At 43.7% G+C, this 17,950-nt stretch overlaps 1 protein-coding gene across 1 annotated transcript in view; it reads right to left on the bottom strand.

Moving 5' to 3' along the window:
* Positions 1–17,681, bottom strand: part of LOC132389941 (deleted in malignant brain tumors 1 protein-like) — a 31,011-nt gene extending 13,330 nt beyond the window's left edge. Inside the window, exons 1-4 of the mRNA XM_059962508.1 lie at positions 17,507–17,681; positions 16,060–16,092; positions 14,025–14,339; positions 12,119–12,433 (exon numbers count right to left, since the gene is read on the bottom strand). Coding sequence (XP_059818491.1) covers positions 12,119–12,433; positions 14,025–14,339; positions 16,060–16,092; positions 17,507–17,567 — 724 coding nt within the window. The 5' untranslated portion in view covers positions 17,568–17,681. The remainder of the gene's footprint in view (positions 1–12,118; positions 12,434–14,024; positions 14,340–16,059; positions 16,093–17,506) is intronic.
* Positions 17,682–17,950: the final 269 nt, after the last annotated feature.

The following is a 17,950-nucleotide window of genomic DNA, read 5'->3' as shown; positions in this document are numbered from 1 at the left end:
TATTATTATTATTATTATTATTATCATCATCATCATCATCATCATAATCATCATTATTTTTCCAGATACGGTGACGTCTGTATCGGAATTCCAAAGGCATCCTTCATTTTTTCTCAAAGAGAAAAATGGAATTGTAAAAAAAATATATACTGTAACCTCCCCCATCGTCGCCCTATGGTGGTATTAAGTATTCACTGAAAAACGTGTGTACAAAAAAATGAAGTAAGCGTTATATATAGGGGATAAATATTTCAAACATGAAATAAATCTGATGAAACTATGTTACTTTTTTCGACGAAGAAATCATGGTAAAGTTATAAGTCCACATTCATTATTTCTCATTCGGAATTCTATAAAGGCGAGCAATGCAAACACGGTAATTAAGTTCAGTCAAGACTGACTGCATATTGTTCTGGGCTTGATGGGAAGAAGAATCGCCTGTTTAACCGACTGCACTGACATTCAAAGAAATAATGGTTGGCGAATTTTGTCAATATGGTTATATTCAATCCACCTTCATCAACCTTTTGCCTCACAGGTAGATAGGGTACTTAAGAAAGCTTATGGGGTGTTAGCTCTCATAAGTCGAGGGATAGAGTTTAAGAGACGCGATGAAATGGTTGCAGCTGTATAAAACTCTGGTTAGGCCAAACTTCGAATTCGATGTCCCGCTCTGGTCGCCTCACTATAGGAAGGATGTGGAAGCATTGGAAAGGGTACAGAGGAGATTTACCAGGATGTTGCCTGGTTCAGAGAGAGAGTGATCAAAGATTAAGGAAGCTAGGGCTTTACTCTTTGGAGAGAAGGAGGATGAGAGGAGACATAATAGAAATACACAAGGTATGAAGCGGTATAGGCAGAGTGGCAGCCAGCGCCTCTTCCCCAGGGCAACACTGCTCAGTACAAGAGAACATGGCTTTAAGGAAAGGGGAGGGAAGTTCAAGGGGGTTATTAGAGGAAGGTTTTTCATACAGAGAGTGGTTGGAGCGTGGAATGGATTGCCTGAGTCAGTGGTGGAGAAAGATACACTAGTGAAACTTAAGAGACTACTGCACAAGTATATGGAGGAATATTGGATCAGGTTTTGAGGATCAGAGGGACGAAAGGCCTGTAATGTGCTGTACTAGTCTATGTTTCTATGTTTTCTACAAAAGCGCAATTCCAAAAGATTTTCGAACATCTTCCATCTGTACATTTTTACTAGTCCCTCTGTCATCTTATATGTTGGGTTCATACCTACGGCGGCCCCTACATTGGACAACAATGCAGTGCTGCTGTTCCCTACCGTTGAAATTAGGGAGCGCTGAGGCTTCATATCCAACATATGACTTTCGTAACTTCTTGAATCTCAAAAGGGACGCTACGCAAAATTAATTTTTATGCCTCCCGTCCTAAGTATGCACACGACGCTTTCCACAGACATCGCTCCCTCCGTAGTTCCTTTCTCCAATTATGCCTCCCCTCTAATCACTCACCGGGCATTTATCCCTGCAAGCAGTCAAAGTTCTGCACTTGTTCATTCACTTCCTTCCTCCCCTCCATAATAGGTTAGACCGAGTCCTTCCAGGTAAGGTAACATTTTCCGTACGAAATGCTAAGTTCGTCTAATGTAACTATTGTTTCTATGCTGCCCCCACTACATCAGTGAGACCTCATCAATCTGCAGCTCATTTTTCTCTCTCACAAGCGGAACTTCCCCATAGGCCAACAGTTTAATTTCGACTCCCCATGCAATATGACGGTCCATAGCTCCACTTGTGCCACGATGTGGACACACTCGGGTTGAAGTAACAAAACCTCATTTACCGTTCTTGTAGATTTTATGCCGATGGCATAAATATGGTTTCATCCTTGGAGTTAAGAAGTCGCTTCCCCTCCCCTCGTCTTCAATTCCCCACTCTAGCGTCTTATGGCGTCTCACCTACACAGCCCTTTCCCTTGCTATCCCTCCTCTTTCATTTCTCTGAACTGACACTACCTTCTTGTGACAGATTCCTTCTACGCATCTCTATAGTTTTCCCACACACCTGCTTTCACCTACCAACTTCAAGTTATATTTCCTCACCACCTCCCATCTTTTCATTCAGGTGACTGCCCCTTTCCAAACTGTTCTAAGAAGTGTTCTCCGAATCGTTTACTCATTTGCATGGATGCTGAGACCCTGTGCTGTGTTCCAGCAGCGTTTTTGTTGGCTACTGTAGATTTCCGGTGTCTCAATAGTTACATTTAATGCCACGGAAATGTGGACAATATACTTCTTGAAATTATCGTTCTTCGCAAAAATCGACGAAAACAGAGGAGTGTCCTAAAGTCTAAATAACAGTTAAAACGTTGAAACCCCGAAACACATCCAGCTCCCCCTCCCCCGCACAAGCAGCTGCAACGCAGCGATAACCCCACCCACCAACAGAAAAAAACATCAGCAACCTCTATCGACCACTCAACCGTGCAGCAAACTATCAATAAAGACCCCAGACATGCAGTTTCCCAAAAACGACGTACAGCCGATAATGTGTCATATCACAGGCTCGCTCTCTCCCTAATTAGGGAACAAAAGGTGTCGGCGTTTCACAGTGAGAGGGTGACATAACAAACAACTCGCTGACTTACGGTTTTAGAAGTTTGTTGTTTCGCTTTTCCCGAGCACTCCGGCTAGCGAGTCGGCAGCAGAAAGGCGCTGCTTTCCGGACAGACAATCCACGGCAGTTAACCCGCTGCCGAACTTGTTGACTATGCAACGAGTCATGTTTTTAATATGCGCTATAAGGTAACATCTCAGTCTGCTTTAGTAAAAATTAGCTTTATCTATTGTCCAAAGAGTGAGGGAGACAATGACGAGGGGGTAGATAGACCCTCACCTGATGGTGAGACACTGGGAGTTTATTCCTGGAGTGATGGAGATCGAGGGGAGAGTGAGGGAGAACATGACGAGGGGGTATATCGATCCTCACCTGATGGTGAGACACTGGGAGTTTATTCCCTGGAGTGAGGGAGATCGAGGGGAGAGTCAGGGAGACCATGACGAGGGGGTAGATAGACCCAGACCTGATGGTGAGACACTGGGAGTTTATTCCTGGAGTGAGGGAGATCGAGGGGAGAGTGAGGAAGACAATGACGAGGGGGTATATAGACCCTCACCTGATGGTGAGACACTGGGAGTTTATTCCCTGGAGTGAGGGAGATCGAGGGGAGAGTGAGGGAGACAATGACGAGGGGGTAGATAGACCCTCACCCGATGTACAGACACTGGGAGTTTATTCCTGGAGTGAGGGAGTTCGAGGGGAGAGTGAGGGAGACAATGACGAGGGGGTAGATAGACCCTGACCTGATGGTGGGATACTGGGAGTTTATTCCCTGGAGTGAGGGAGATCGAGGGGAGAGTGAGGGAGACAATGACGAGGGGGTATATAGACCCTCACCTGATGGTGAGACACTGGGAGTTTATTCCCTGGATCGAGGGGAGAGTGAGGGAGACAATGACGAGGGGGTAGATAGACCCTCAACTGATGGTGAGACACTGGGAGTTTATTCCTGGAGTGAGGGAGTTCGAGGGGAGAGTGAGGGAGACAATGACGAGGGGGTAGATAGACCCTCACCTGATGGTGAGACACTGGGAGTTTATTCCTGGTGTGAGGGAGATCGAGGGGAGAGTGAGGGAGACAATGACGAGGGGGTATATAGACCCTCACCTGATGGTGAGACACTGGGAGTTTATTCCCTGGAGTGAGGGAGATCGCTGAGAGAGTGACGGAGAACATGACGAGGGGGTAGATAGACCCTCAACTGATGTTGAGACACCGAGAGTTTATTCCCTGGAGTGAGGGAGATCGAGTGGAGAGTGAGGGAGACAATGACGAGGGGGTAGATAGACCCTCACCTGATGGTGAGACACTGGGAGTTTATTCCCTGGAGTGAGGGAGATCGAGAGGAGAGTGAGGGAAACCATGACGAGGGGGTAGATAGACCCTGGTGAGGAGTGTCCGTGGAATATCATTCTGATGCTTTTCTACATCCTGTCAAGATTAATAGTAACATTCACATATCACGTCCATTATAATTGAAATAAAATTTTAGAAGTGCATTGGCATGAAGATAGCGTACTCAACAGAATCACGCTCGAATCCTCGGCCAACGATGCAAGTATACTATACCAATTTCTAATTGGCATGTCATTGCCGGTAAGCAGAGTACTCACCCCGGGTTCTCTATGTTCAGCAAAAGACCTCAAGACCTATATATTAACCCGATATGTTCGGATGTCTTCTTATTTCGTAAAACTTAACACAATGCATCTGAGTTAAATTCTTAAAGGCATTCATTTCCGCACATTACCATTTGATCTAATTCCAGCTGTAACTGCAGGCAATATTCTTAACAAACCAAATGATCAGTAATAGGATGTCATCAACAGAGCTATTAATCATGAAATTTGGATTGTAAAGCAGTTCGTTCAGCGATACGACAGACGCATGGAAAATAATTTTCCTCGGTCGCAAAACTGAAAGACAAAAACAATACCTCAGTATGACTCTCTGTGTTCTATCAACAACAAAGTTTAGTGTTGAAATAGCTACCCCAGCAGCGATACCACATGAGTTAACTTTATGGACCAAACTTCCATAACTTTAATGCAGGAAGCATATACCGCCTTGCCTCGTCGATTCTTTTGTTTAACTTTTCGGAAACCTCAGTTTCATGATAGATGACACCTCGAGGAAAAACGTCAAAGCGCATAATACGAAATTCATACAAACACTCACATAAAATCCACTTCCAATATTGCACATGTAGCACGCTGTACGACTTCACTACTAAGGCTAATGAAATGGCTTCAGCGTAATGTTCTGCTGTTAAGGTAATGGCTTGTCTGTAGCAGCAATGTTTATGTTATGACTGGAGATAAGGGGACTTTGGAATTCAGTGGCAGCTAATAAGAGATTGTTGCTGCGTCTTCTGATTGTGGAGGCAGTTGTTCTCGCGGGCTTTTGCCAGAGGGCAAGAAAGGGATGAATAGAGGAGACGCGATTGGGGAGATTCGTTTGGCCGCCAGACGGAGTGGACTCCGAGCGGGCGTCCGTAGGTGGGCGGCGCTCGGAGAAGATCGGATGGTTGAAGGAAGACTACTGACTGAGCTCCAACGATTGTGCACAGATTGTTTAATAGGATTGGCACTCTTATTCTTCTATATATTGCCCCTCTACTAACCACAGAGTCAACGTAAGAGTTATAAACTTATCATTTAATCGCATATTGGGTACTGTTTGTCATTCGGAGTACTGATTTGTAACAGGGGACACATCACGTCACATCCTCCCAAACGAAATTTACTAAGTTTGGATGGACTGTGGGGGTGGGGGGAGTTATCACCCCCGAGATCAAACCGCTCGGCGAAGCGAGTGTTACACACCTTTCATAGAGTTTACTGTTCTCAATACTTGGTTGTCATTGCAGTCAAAATAAGTAAACGTATTAAACTCCAAGGATCTTCACCCGCATCTCCTGTAGCTAACGAAAATGCATTTATCTCGGCCAGGGTTTAATATTTCTGCATTTGTTTACCACGACCTTTAGGGATAGCATTCCGAAATTGACAAAAAAATAGTTTGCAAGATATAACCAGATCAGAAGAGGTAGATTTTGTTGTTGTTTTTTTTTAATTTTGCAGAGAATAGAGGTTATCTGGAAGAAGCTTTCACATGTTGACATTTTCCCTTTTGCAGTGCATTCAAGATGACATTCAGAGTCTGCCAGGCCAAACATGTCCACATATTCACATAAGATGAAATATCTGTCGCTGTGTATTCTATAGCATTGTTAAGCCCGACCATTTTGCCCTCTTATAATATATATACATTATTCAAACCACGGTTCATCTTGGGTCACACGTTGGCGTAGCATTTACTGTAACACTGTACAGCGCCAGTGATCAAGATCCAATTCCCTCCCGGTCTGTAAGGTGTTTCTCTGTCCTGCCAAAGACCGTGCAGGCTTCTTCAGGATGTTCCGGCGTACTCGCATTCAAAATATGTTCAAGTTATTCAGGGTTGGTGAGTGGTGAACATGCTGCTTTGCATCATGGCCGATGTTCATCTTCGACTTATAAGACGCGTTTCACTGAATGTCCCTATGATAGAATGTACAGATGACCAACAGAGAAACTCTGTATTCTATTTTTTACCTAATTTATTGAATATAACGTTTTTCCAGGTTATCCAATCTGTCTCCTTCACTAAACTGCTCATTTCCTAGCAATATTTCTGTATCACAAGTGTGGATTAACCACAACTGTATGAAGTTCTGATTAGAGACAATATTCTCTTTGTATCCATATCCTGTTGTATTATATATGAGATATCTATCAATTTCGCTTCCTCCATACAGTTGATAATCTTACGACAAACATTTATTTCCTAGTTATTGATACACATCGTACACAACAGAAGTTCAAGCACCACCCTCTGGATGCAACATTGCTCACAGATTAACAATAAGACAAACATTGCTCTATCATTGGATTCTGTCTCCTGCAGCACAGCGCAATATCAAAATGATTCAGCTTGCCTTGCAACCCGTGTGCCTCACCTTTACGAAACCATGTTATGCAAATCCCTGTGCAAAATGTGTTTAATGTGCACTGCTGTGTCATGAACAATATTCCCTATTACTTGAACAATTAATCAGGTATATTGGAAACACGGGGTTACCCCATCACAACGTTATACAGAATACGCAGAATCAGACCCTGCCTTTCCAACAATCTTTTTTCCCTAGTGAATACCAATATCGTCCTGCGAAGTATCTGGCAGTTGACGACGTTAAGAGAAGGCAGAAATGGTTCCAGACGATGGAAGCCCATCAAGCCAATGCAATTACCAGTTTTAGAAAAAGTTACTTAAAAATTAAGCACTGTTAAAATTAACTAAATAGTGGTTAGTAAAATCGAAGAATTATATTGAAAAAAAAATATCGCTAGGCGGTATATTACTATATATTAGGTATGCTGTCCGGATTTTATGAGAACAGATTCCCTTGTCAAAGGCGGAGAAATCACTGAGTATGTAAACCATAGTAGGGCTCAGTTGTACAATTTGCTACCGTGTAAACCGAGCTTGCTTCATGGGATTTGATGGAGAGATAATTGCTTGACCCCTGTCATGAAGAATTGATTTGAATAACTGTCCAACCATTAAGTCTTTCTCACCGTCTACTGCAGCGAGACAACTGCAAGGATCTTGTAAGCTGAAAAAGTTCTAACATCAAGAAGCGGGTACAGCAGCCTGAAGGCTCTCACTCAGCGATTCAAGAGCAGCTTCTTTCCATCTGAATGGTCAATGAGCCCATGACCACGACCTCACTATTCATTTTCTGCTTTTGCACTCTTTATTGAAGTTAACTATTTCATACACACACACACACACACACACACATATATATGTTTTATATATACATATATATAACTCCCGGTGAATCCCTTGTTTACTGTTTCCTGTTCAGGCTATCCACAGCATTGTCCCGAAATGGAACGATGTTGTTCATATTTTTTCTCTATACAGGACTGGTGATTAATTCAACTCATCCGCCGGTTTAATTTTGTTCAAGTTTCCTGAACTTCCGATAGCTTTTGATCCTCTCAAGTGTGACAATATCTGGGAATAATATTCTATGAAAAAGTTATTTCTGAATTGCATTAACGCTATTTTTTTAAGTTTTCATACACTGTAGTTTCAATTACTGGTTGTGCGAGAACATGGCAGTTACACAACAGCAAAACTTGCTTGCATTTGAAATTTAAAATGCAACGCTGCAGTTTACACAAATCTGAACCGAATAGAAAAGAACACAGAAGCACACAGATGGCATCATCAACGCAAAGGGGAGTACACGCACGTTCTGAGGTCGAAGGTACTTCGTTATAACTAAAAAGACAAACTTTGTAATGATACCAAGCAATAGCGATGGTCTGAAATCATGTTCATATTTTCTCACTGAATGAATGTGGAATCTAATCCGGAGGAACGTTGGCATCCAAAATGCCGTGAGTGTGATCATAAGACCATAAGATATAGAAGCAGAAGTAGGCCATTCTGTCCATCAGTCATGACTGATCCAGTTTTTCCAGTCATCCCCACTCCCCTGCCTTCCCCTCAAACCCTCTGATGTCCTGACTAATCAAGAACCTACCTACCTCTGCCTTTAATGCACTCAATGACTTGGTGTCCACAGCCGCTCGGAGTAACAAATTCCACAGACTTACCATCCAGTGTATCCGTATCTCCGTTTGAAATCGCCCTTCAATCTGCTCAGGACTTATAACATTCCGAATGTTTCTATAAGAACATCCCTCATTCTCTGGAACTCCAGGGAGCACAGCCCAGGAGCTGCCTTTCAATTCCTGGAATCATTCTCACGAATCCTCTCTGAAACCTCTCTATAGTCAGAATATCGTTTCTAAAATACGGAGGCCGAAACTGCGCACAGTATACTGTGTGGTCTGCAACCAACTTATAGATCCTCAACATCACATCCCAGCTCTTATATTCTGTACCTCTGGAAACGAATGGCAAAATTGCATTTGCCGTCTTCAGCACCATCTCAGCCTGAAGGTTACCCTTATGGTATCCAGCACAAGGCCTTCCAAGTCCCTTTGCATTGATGCATTTTGAATTCTCTCCCCATCTAAATAATAGTCTGCCCGATTATTTCTTCCCCATACACTCTCCAACATTGTATTTCATTTGTCACGTATTTGCCCTAAGTCTGTAAGCTATCTAAGGCTCTAAGCACTACACGCTCCTCCACCTATCTTTGTATTAGCGGCAAATTTAGCCAAAAGTCCAGTAATTCCATCGTCCAAATCATTGACATACATCGTAAAATACAGCCGTCCCAATACCGACCACTGTGGAAGTCCACTGCTAATCGGCAGCCATAAGATCTGTTTTCTGACGAACAGCCATGCTAGTAACTCCAATGTAATTCTATGGCTCTTATCTTGCTAAACACCATCACGTGCGGCGCCTTGTCAAAGACCTTCTAAAACATTTCTACTACATCTCCTATGTCTACCCTGTTTCTAAGTTCCTCAAATAATTGCAATATTTTAGTCATGCAGGATTATTTTACTTTCAATAAACCATGCTGGCTTTGGCCTATCTTCTGCTTCCAGGTATTCCGTAATCTTATCCCTATCAATCAATTCCAACAGCTTCCCAACTACTGAGATCGGCTAACTAGTCTCCGATTTTCTGTCTGCTGCCACCCACCGTTCTTAAATTGTGACGTAGCATTTGCAATTTTCCAGTCGTGCGATACAATGCCCGAACCTTTCGATTCTTGAAAGATCATTGTCAAAGGCACCGCAATCTCCCCAACTAATTCCTTCAGAACCAGAGGGTGCATTATATCAGGTCCAGAAGATTTATCCTCAGCCATTAAGCTTCCTGAGCACCTTTCAGTTGTAATTTTCACTGCACATACTTCACTTCCCCGACACTCTTGAACACCTGATATACTGCAGATGTCTTCCACTGTGAAGAACAATGCAAAATACGCATTTAGTTCCTCTGCCAACTGTGTGTCTCTCAGGACAATATCTCCAGCGACATTTTCTATTGGTTCGATATCTACCTACAACTGTCTATACTTTTCAATTCTTAATAATGTTTTAGTATATTTTTTTGATATTAGTTGCCACCGTCCTTCCATACTTCATCTTTTCGTTCCTAATGACCTTTTATTGTTTCCTTCTGCAATCTTGATCTTCGCTATAGCTTTGACCGTTGACCTCTTTTGGTTTTACTTCGGCTCCCACTTCACTTGGCAGCCAGGATACTGTCCTTCTTCCATTCGTTTTTTTTTTCTTTTTTGCCATATGTCTGTCCTGTCCATCTCTCATTTTTCGCAGAAACTCCAGCCATTGCTGTTCTGCTGCCCTTCCTGCTGGTGCCCATTTCCAGTCACCTTGTTCTGTTCTTTTCTCAAACCATTGTAAATTTAATTACTCCACTCACATACACAACACATTGGGATTTGGTTATCCTTACCAAATTGCAAAGTGAACTCCATCACATTCTGATCACCTTTCCCTAAGGGTTCCTGAACCATAAGCTCTCTTATCGCCGCCAGATCATTGTGCAACACCCAATTCAGCACAGCCGATCCCACAGTGCGCTCATCAACAAGCTGTTCTGAAAAGCTATCCTTTAGGCATTTCACAAATTCCCTCTCTGGAGGTCCAGTACTGATCTGGTTTTACCAATCCACTTTCATGTTAAAGTCCCCAAGCAACATCACGACATTACTCTTGTGACACTGCCTTCAGAAATCTTTTGCTGCAATTTGTAGTCCACATTCTGGATGTGGTTTGGAAGTCTTTGTAAAACTGCCAGTAGGTTCTGTCATACGGGAGGCGTCGGGAACGGACACAGATTTAAGACACAGACACTGGGGTACCAGGGGGAGGACTAGGTGTATCAGGAAAGCAAGGGAAGTGGGGTAGAAACGACGCTGGACAAGACAAAGGCTCTGGACGAGACTAGGATGCAGGGCCTGGGCTAAAACTAGAAGAGAAAAGTGGGACCTGGGCGAGGATCCAGGAACTGGGAAGCTGGACAAGGACTCCGAGCCAGAGACGCGGGACCCCCGGGCTGGACGACTACATGAAGCTCAGACTAGGTCTTGGTCGAGGGAGAGCAAAGCAGAAGCGGGGAGCGGCGTAGCTGGACACGGACCCCGGCTGGACGAGTCCAGGACTCAGGGCCTGGGCCACGACTTGGACACGGACTGGAACTTCCTCGGAGCCTTAGACACTGACGGGAAACTCCTCAGAGCCTTGAACACGGGCTGGGAATCTCCACGGAGCCTTGGTCACGGAGCACAGGAAAACCGTGCCTTGGACTGGAGCACAGGAACACAGAATACAGAGCCAATATCCCTCATTAGGAACAGGGGGTTTGGCAGGGCTTTACACAGAGTAAGGACCCCTCCTTGGAGAGAGGACGCAGGGACGGGACTCATACACGGACACTAAACACAGCGACACAAAGGGACAATGCAAAGTTCAACGATAGGTAGTTCTTTCTGTTGGTGTGACAAGGCTCCAGTCTCACTCCGACGGCTGAACTTGACAGCGATACAGGCGATAACGCAGGCGAGTTTGCCGGCAGGTCTTCAGGCAAGGGTAGCCGGCAGGGCTACAGACGTAGGAAACTTTTCAGCCTCAGGGTAACGGCAAAGACGGCCTGACTTACCCCACGGAGGCAAGGGCAGGAAGGGTCACATTACACCATAGGGTAACGTCAAGAATATCCTGACTTACTCCACAGAGGCAAGGACGGGATACCGACAAGCCGAACCAGCAAACATACTCGAGACCAGGATCACTTTTATTCCAGCCACAATATGACAATCCGGTGCCTGATTAAGCACCGCTGAAACAACAGACAGCCAGAGGAGTCCACGGACCGGACCGTAAACTGGAATGCGAACTTTAGGGAACGGACCATGACAGGTTCCTTTTACCCTTACCATTTCTTAACTCACCCCAGAGAGACGATGCACCTTTCGAAACTGTATCATCCCTTTCTAATGATTTAATATTATTTCATATACACAGGACAACTGCACCTGCTCTGTCCACTATCCAATCCTCCCGCCACACCATAGATCCTTCAGAGATGTCAGGGCAGTTTCCTAATCCCTTACTTCCTACAGGACTCATCACATTGTATTCATATTTCGCAATTTGCTGAAGTTTACTGACAGCTTCGAAACAAGATGGAACGCAGGGGGGACCAGCAACAGCTGTGGTGCAAGAGAAATTGCCAAAATATCGAGTTTGGTCTATGTTAGTCCTGACGACAACATTTTGTATTTTCTTACCCACAGATGTCGCTTGATCCGTTCAATCGTTCTGGTGACTGTGCCGACTGTCGCGCATTTACGTTTTCATGTGTGTGTTTGAAATCAGAATGCTATCCCAACATGACAGTAATAATCTCTGCAGACAGATTTAATACCAGATCTGTCGCAGCGAGCGGTAAGCTTGTGTTATTTTGATTCTCGGACAGCCCGGATCAATAAAGACAGGGTGTACCCAGAGAAAAGGGGCTCGATTTACCTGCGCAGATAACTCCGGCATAGTCAGGCCGAGGATGGGTGTAGAAATTCCATTCTGCTGATTCACATTCCCGCAGTGCAGCCTCAGTGCCGTCGCAGTTAACATTATAGGTTATAACTCTGTCAAAAACCTTTCCAAAGTGATATTCGTTTGGGGCTTTCAGCGCGGCGCCGCAGCTCAACTCTCTGCACACCACAGTTGCATCCTTCATATCCCAGCCCAAAGCATAGACAGGTCTCCAGTATCCCTCATGGTTCACTTCCAGTCTTCCGGTGCATGGACTGCCTCCTTTTTCCAGTCTCACCTTCCTACTTTCTGGAATACAGCAAAGATTAAACGTTAACACAAGAGTTTTAAAATAGGCTAGAAATGTTGAGAACAGGCACAAAATGCTGACGGATCTTTGCACATCAGTCAGCATCCACCGAGAGGAGCAAAGCACACAAAATACGACCATTGATTGTTCACGCTGAGGAATGGCCCCAGCCCGAAGCATCGATTGTTTGTTGATTTCCATATATGTTTTATTTAGATACTGGGTAACTGAGATCACTGCTGGGGGAAATATGACTTGTACCAAAGTGCTGGGTTGCCCCTGAACCCGAAGGGTGCCGATATACTCGCGGTGAGATCATTGGCTGACTGCTAGGAGGCAGCGAGTGGGAAAAGCCGGTTCAGTTGTCTGCCATTGTCCAGTGGTGTTTCACAGGGTTGGGTTTCTGGAATTGCTCCTGTTTACGCTGCAGGTCAATGATTTAGATGATGAAATAGATGGCTTTGTTGTCAGGTTTGCAGATGATATCAAGATTGGTGGAAGGACAGGTACTGTGGAGGAAACGTGCAGGCGCAGAAGGACGTCGACACATTTGGAGAATGGAAGAAAGTGGGAAATGAAATACAATGATGGAAAATGTATGTTCATGATTCTGGTAACAGAAATAAAGTTGCGAACTATTGTGTAAACGGGGAGAAATTCAAAACAAAATCTGAGCTGTCAAGGGACCTGGAGGTCCTGGTGCAAAGCACCCGGAAAGGTTAACTTGCAGGCTGAGTCGGTGGTGATTAAGACAAATGTATTATTTTGCTCTAGCATCTTCATTTCCAGACGACTAGAAAATAAAAGAGCAGGGATGTGATGCTGAGGCTTTATACACGCTGGTGAGGCTTAACCTTGAGCACGGTTAACAGTTGTCTGCTCGCATTCTGTGAAAAAGATACGCTGGTTTTGAAAAAGATTCAGAAGAAGCTGCGACGATGAGTCCTCGAATGGAAGGAATCTCACAGAAGAAGGTTTAATCCCACGGATCTGTACGCGTTGTGATTTGGAACGATGGGGAGGGGATCTCAGTGAAAATTTCGGATATTGAAAGCCTAGTCGGAAAACATGTGAAAAGGACGTTTCTCAAGTCGGAGGATTCTTGGACAGGAGGGAACAGCCTCACGAAAGGGGGACGTCCATATAGAACAGAGATGTTGAGAGGCAGGTAAATCTGTGAATTTATTACGAAAGACAGCGCTGAAAGCCAGTTCGTTGGGGATATTTAACACAGAACTTGATCAGCTCTTGATGGACACGGCAAGAGAATTTACAGAGAGAAGTTGGGGGGTGGGGTGTAGCTGAGGAAGGGAAATGATCAGCGGTGACTGAATGTGCAGCAGACTCATTGGATCAAATAGTCTAATTCTGCACCTGTGTCTCATGGTATTACAGAGAATTTCTCTCCAACCACAGATGCTGTTCGACCTGGTTATATGATCGTGTAGTTGTGCAGACTGACAAGTATGTTTACGCTGTTTAACATCAGTACAGGATACGCCGAGTACGTTTTGTTCGAGTATTGACAGTAGTGATTTGCCGGAGGACAGTAAAATCGCGGGACCGTTGATATAAAAAGATGACTTTTACCTTTACAAACAACAGCAACATCACGACTGTGTGAATAGCCAGTGTCACCCCATGGATCTGATTTACACTCCTGAAGAGCGGCCTCGCTCCCACTGCACTGAAAGTTCGGCGTGAAAACAGGTCCGGATCCTTCCCCATAGCTACTACCAGCATAGGCTTTCAGTGCAGCGCCGCAGCTCAGCTGCCGACACACCACATTCGTGGCCGGCATATCCCAGGAGTTACCATCCACCGTCCCCCAGTTTCCTTTGTACTGAATCTCCAATCTCCCATCACATCGAGTGCCGCCATTCACCAACCTCAGCTTCACGCTTTCTGGAAAATATCAGAAAATAACCACCGACGGTAAACAAAGGTTGAAGCTGGGGGCAATTGGCGCTTAGCGCATCGCGTTCGCTACTAAACGACGCCTTTAATTTCCAAATTCTGCATGCAAAACGTGGGATCAAGCGGGAGGTCAGGTTAGGGAAACCCCTTTTGAGCTCCTGAACGTGACAGAAAGAAAAGAAACTAGTTGACGACTGAGAGCTGGAGGCAGTCTGTCGTCACAGGAGCAGATTCGGGTCGCTCCCCAAAAGACAAGGTCAAATGCATTCTTCGGAGAGCGGCCGATCTGCTAATGTGTCATTGTCCTACTGCACACAGTCCACATTTATTGTGTTATAGAAACCAAAATTTGTTGGAAAGAGTAGAACTGAGACTTGGCGTGTCGTCAGCATCAGCAGTAAGAGGATGATTTTAACAATGAAAGCTTATTTAAGCCTGGGGAAAAATAAGGTCAGGGAAAGTACTTTCTCTGTTATCTGCACTGCCTGGAGATGACTGATTATCGTTCCAAGTAAAATAAAATCCTATTTCCTGACAGGAAAGACACTGGCAGGCGCAGAGGAATGACTGACAGGCAGCAGGTAGCGTCTTGGAATAAAGGGTGACTTTTATTTTGGCTGCCAGTGGTGATCCTCGTGGACCAGTATTGGAGCCGCTACTTTTTACATTGTTTGGCAATGAATTAGATAATAGAACTTATGACTTTGCGGCAAAGTCTCACGATGATACGAGGATAGTATGAGGAGCAGTTAGTGCCGAGAAAGCAATGTGATTGCAGAAGAACGTAGACAAATTGGAAAATCGGGCAAAGAAGTGGCTGATGAGACATTATGTTAGGAATTGTATGAGAATGCATTTTGGTAAAATGAACAATGGTGCAAATTATTATCTAACTGGTGTGATAACTTAAAACTCAGTGTTTTTTGCAAGACTCGTGCAAGGTTCCCAGAAGCTTAATTTACAGATTCAGTCTGTGGGACAGAATGAAAATAGGCCTTTATTTCAAGGGCATTAGAATATAAAAACAATGAGGTAATACTGAGCTTGTACAAGACACTAGTGAGGTCGCACTAGTTCTGAGGTCGCACTAGTTTTGGGCCGCATATCTCAGAAAATATGTGTTTCCATTAGGGAGATTTCATATGAGGTTCACGAAGGTGAATCCTCGCGAAAAATGGGGTAAACCTGTGAGGTGTGTTTGGTTGGTTTCAATCTGTATTAACTTAAATTGAGAGGAATGCGGAGGAGCAGAATCTCTTTGACTCCAACTATATGTTTAACGGACTAAGGTGAACGAGGAGAGGATGGTTACTGTAGCGATGTATCTAGTACTATAGCGTAAAGCCTCAAAATTGAGGTGTGATGTTTTGAAAGAGAGGTAAGAGGGGATCGTTTTAGCCAGACGGTAGTAAATCTCTGTCCATGCTCTGCCACAGGCTTCGGCAGAGGACGTTCTTGGTTATATTTAAAGCGGAAGTTGATAGTTTTCTGATTAGTCAGGGCATCAATGGTTATGGCGAGAAGGCAGGTGTATGGGTTCGAGTGTGATCCAGAATCAGATATGATGGAACGGCAGAGCAGACTCGATGGGTGGAATGAACTAATTCTGCTCTTATGTCTAATGGTGTAGTCACCTATCAACTGGAGTTTCAATAGAAATTAGCTGAATCACCCAGCCCTCCGCGCAGTGAAAAGTTAGCAAAGTTACCTGACGGTTCTGGCTGACAATCCCCGACGCGGCCTGAAATGAGAAATGCAGAATTAAATTTGTTTGTGAAGTAGTGGGATTAGGTTGTGTGGTCGCAGGATGTTAGGCGGGATATTCAACAGAAGAAAAATAAAGTCAAAAACACAAGACAGATTAAGATGCATCTGCGGACGAGTTTATTTGTACTTCATTTTTTTTTCATAGATGTTGCGCATTCTGCCTGAATGCTATGTGGATTTCCCAATTATTTGTTGCCCCAGTTTCCTTGGGTGTTTCCATTTGATACGGCAGTCAAGTATTAAACATTTTATACAAAGTACTTGAAACGAGGTAAGAAAAAAATAGTCACATTTTACACGAGAATCTAAATCAGGGAATAAGAATATAAATTTCAACTTGTCCCTAACTCTGAACCGTCGCACCCATGCACTAATCACAGGAATATGAACTGCAAAACAAAATGTTTAGTTGCATTTTTCCTGATACACGATAAAAGGGAAAGCTAAATATAAAATGTGATACATAATGTAATATAAGATCATAGATAACGAATCATATTCCATCACTGTATGGTGGATTAAAACTACAAATCTTCGAATGATTGAAGAATAAACCAAAATTATTCGTAAATGTTCACTGTATTAAAGAATGATTTCAAGGATGTAAAACATTTCGAAAATTTAAGTCTATATACATTTTTCAAATTCTTTTACTTGAATATGACAGGTGGTGGCAGAAAGGGCTTAACTAAGAAGTAACAGTAACACGGTTGTGCACAAGCCTTCATCCAGGAACAACGGCAGCTTTGGGTTCTACGCACATTCACTGAGTTAATCATTCCAGACGCCGATGAGTAGATTCCTAACATCAACTTATCTCCAGTTCTAATCAACTCCTATTTATAATCGGTTTGGAATATCATTTCCAAACAGCCGCTGGTTTGCAGAGGGAAATTTCGGAGACGATACATCTCCCTTAGTGTAGGTGCTACACTACACTGTTTCAGAGTGACCGTTTCAAAAAAAAACCTCATTAGGAGGTAAGTCCATGTAATTAATGAAAACAGTTCTCTAACGTAGGCGATTCCAACGAGAACTTGCTCAAACAATGGAATTTAAAAAAAAACATTTTCATTGAAGCTGAAAGTAAATAAATCTCACTGTTCTATTTTCATCGTCACGAATTCGGACAAATCTGCCTGATTCCAGATCCATTCAGCCATTATACTCTAATCATACAAACAAATTAAGCTTTCCTTTACACGGGAAATTCGTTGGGGAAATATATGTTTCAATGTATCAACATTGCGTAATCATACAGTTATTTCTGTGTTTTCCTTTCCATTCCACTCAATATTCATTAAGATTGCTATAAACGTGCGCATGTGAACGGTTTATTAATAATAAACTTCATTGCCCAATAACATCCATATTCTTAATATACTCACTATTCCAGATATGCATCATCGTCAGTGCCACAGCAGTGTGCAGCATTACTGCGGTGGCCATTTGGAAAGGTATCTCCAGAATGTTAAATGAGCCGGTACTGCAGACAGCGAAGAATCTCTCCAAAACCTTTTCACGCTCCACTTGATCTGAACTTTTTCATCCCCGAGTACTCGGTATTTCTCTCTGAACTGTCAAATTTCACACAGTGAGTTGTGAACTGCAATTTGCTGAAACGCACCAATGAGATAAATCTTGCCCTTTAATGGACATGATGGGGCCATCTTCTTTCATTGGCTGTGAGAAACCAATAAGCTGTGAAAAACTGAAAAGGCCATGAATCACCGACCCGATGTGTGGATCGAAACATATCCTATCCTGTAACTTTGTTGGAGAACTGGTGAGCTTTCTCTGAGACCAGATTGCCCAACTCACATTTTCCCAAC

The sequence above is a fragment of the Hypanus sabinus genome, unplaced genomic scaffold (genome assembly GCF_030144855.1).
Source record: "Hypanus sabinus isolate sHypSab1 unplaced genomic scaffold, sHypSab1.hap1 scaffold_714, whole genome shotgun sequence".
NCBI lineage: Eukaryota > Metazoa > Chordata > Chondrichthyes > Myliobatiformes > Dasyatidae > Hypanus > Hypanus sabinus.
The sequence above is the reverse complement of the archived record's forward strand: the minus strand, read 5'-3'. Positions and strand labels throughout refer to the sequence as shown.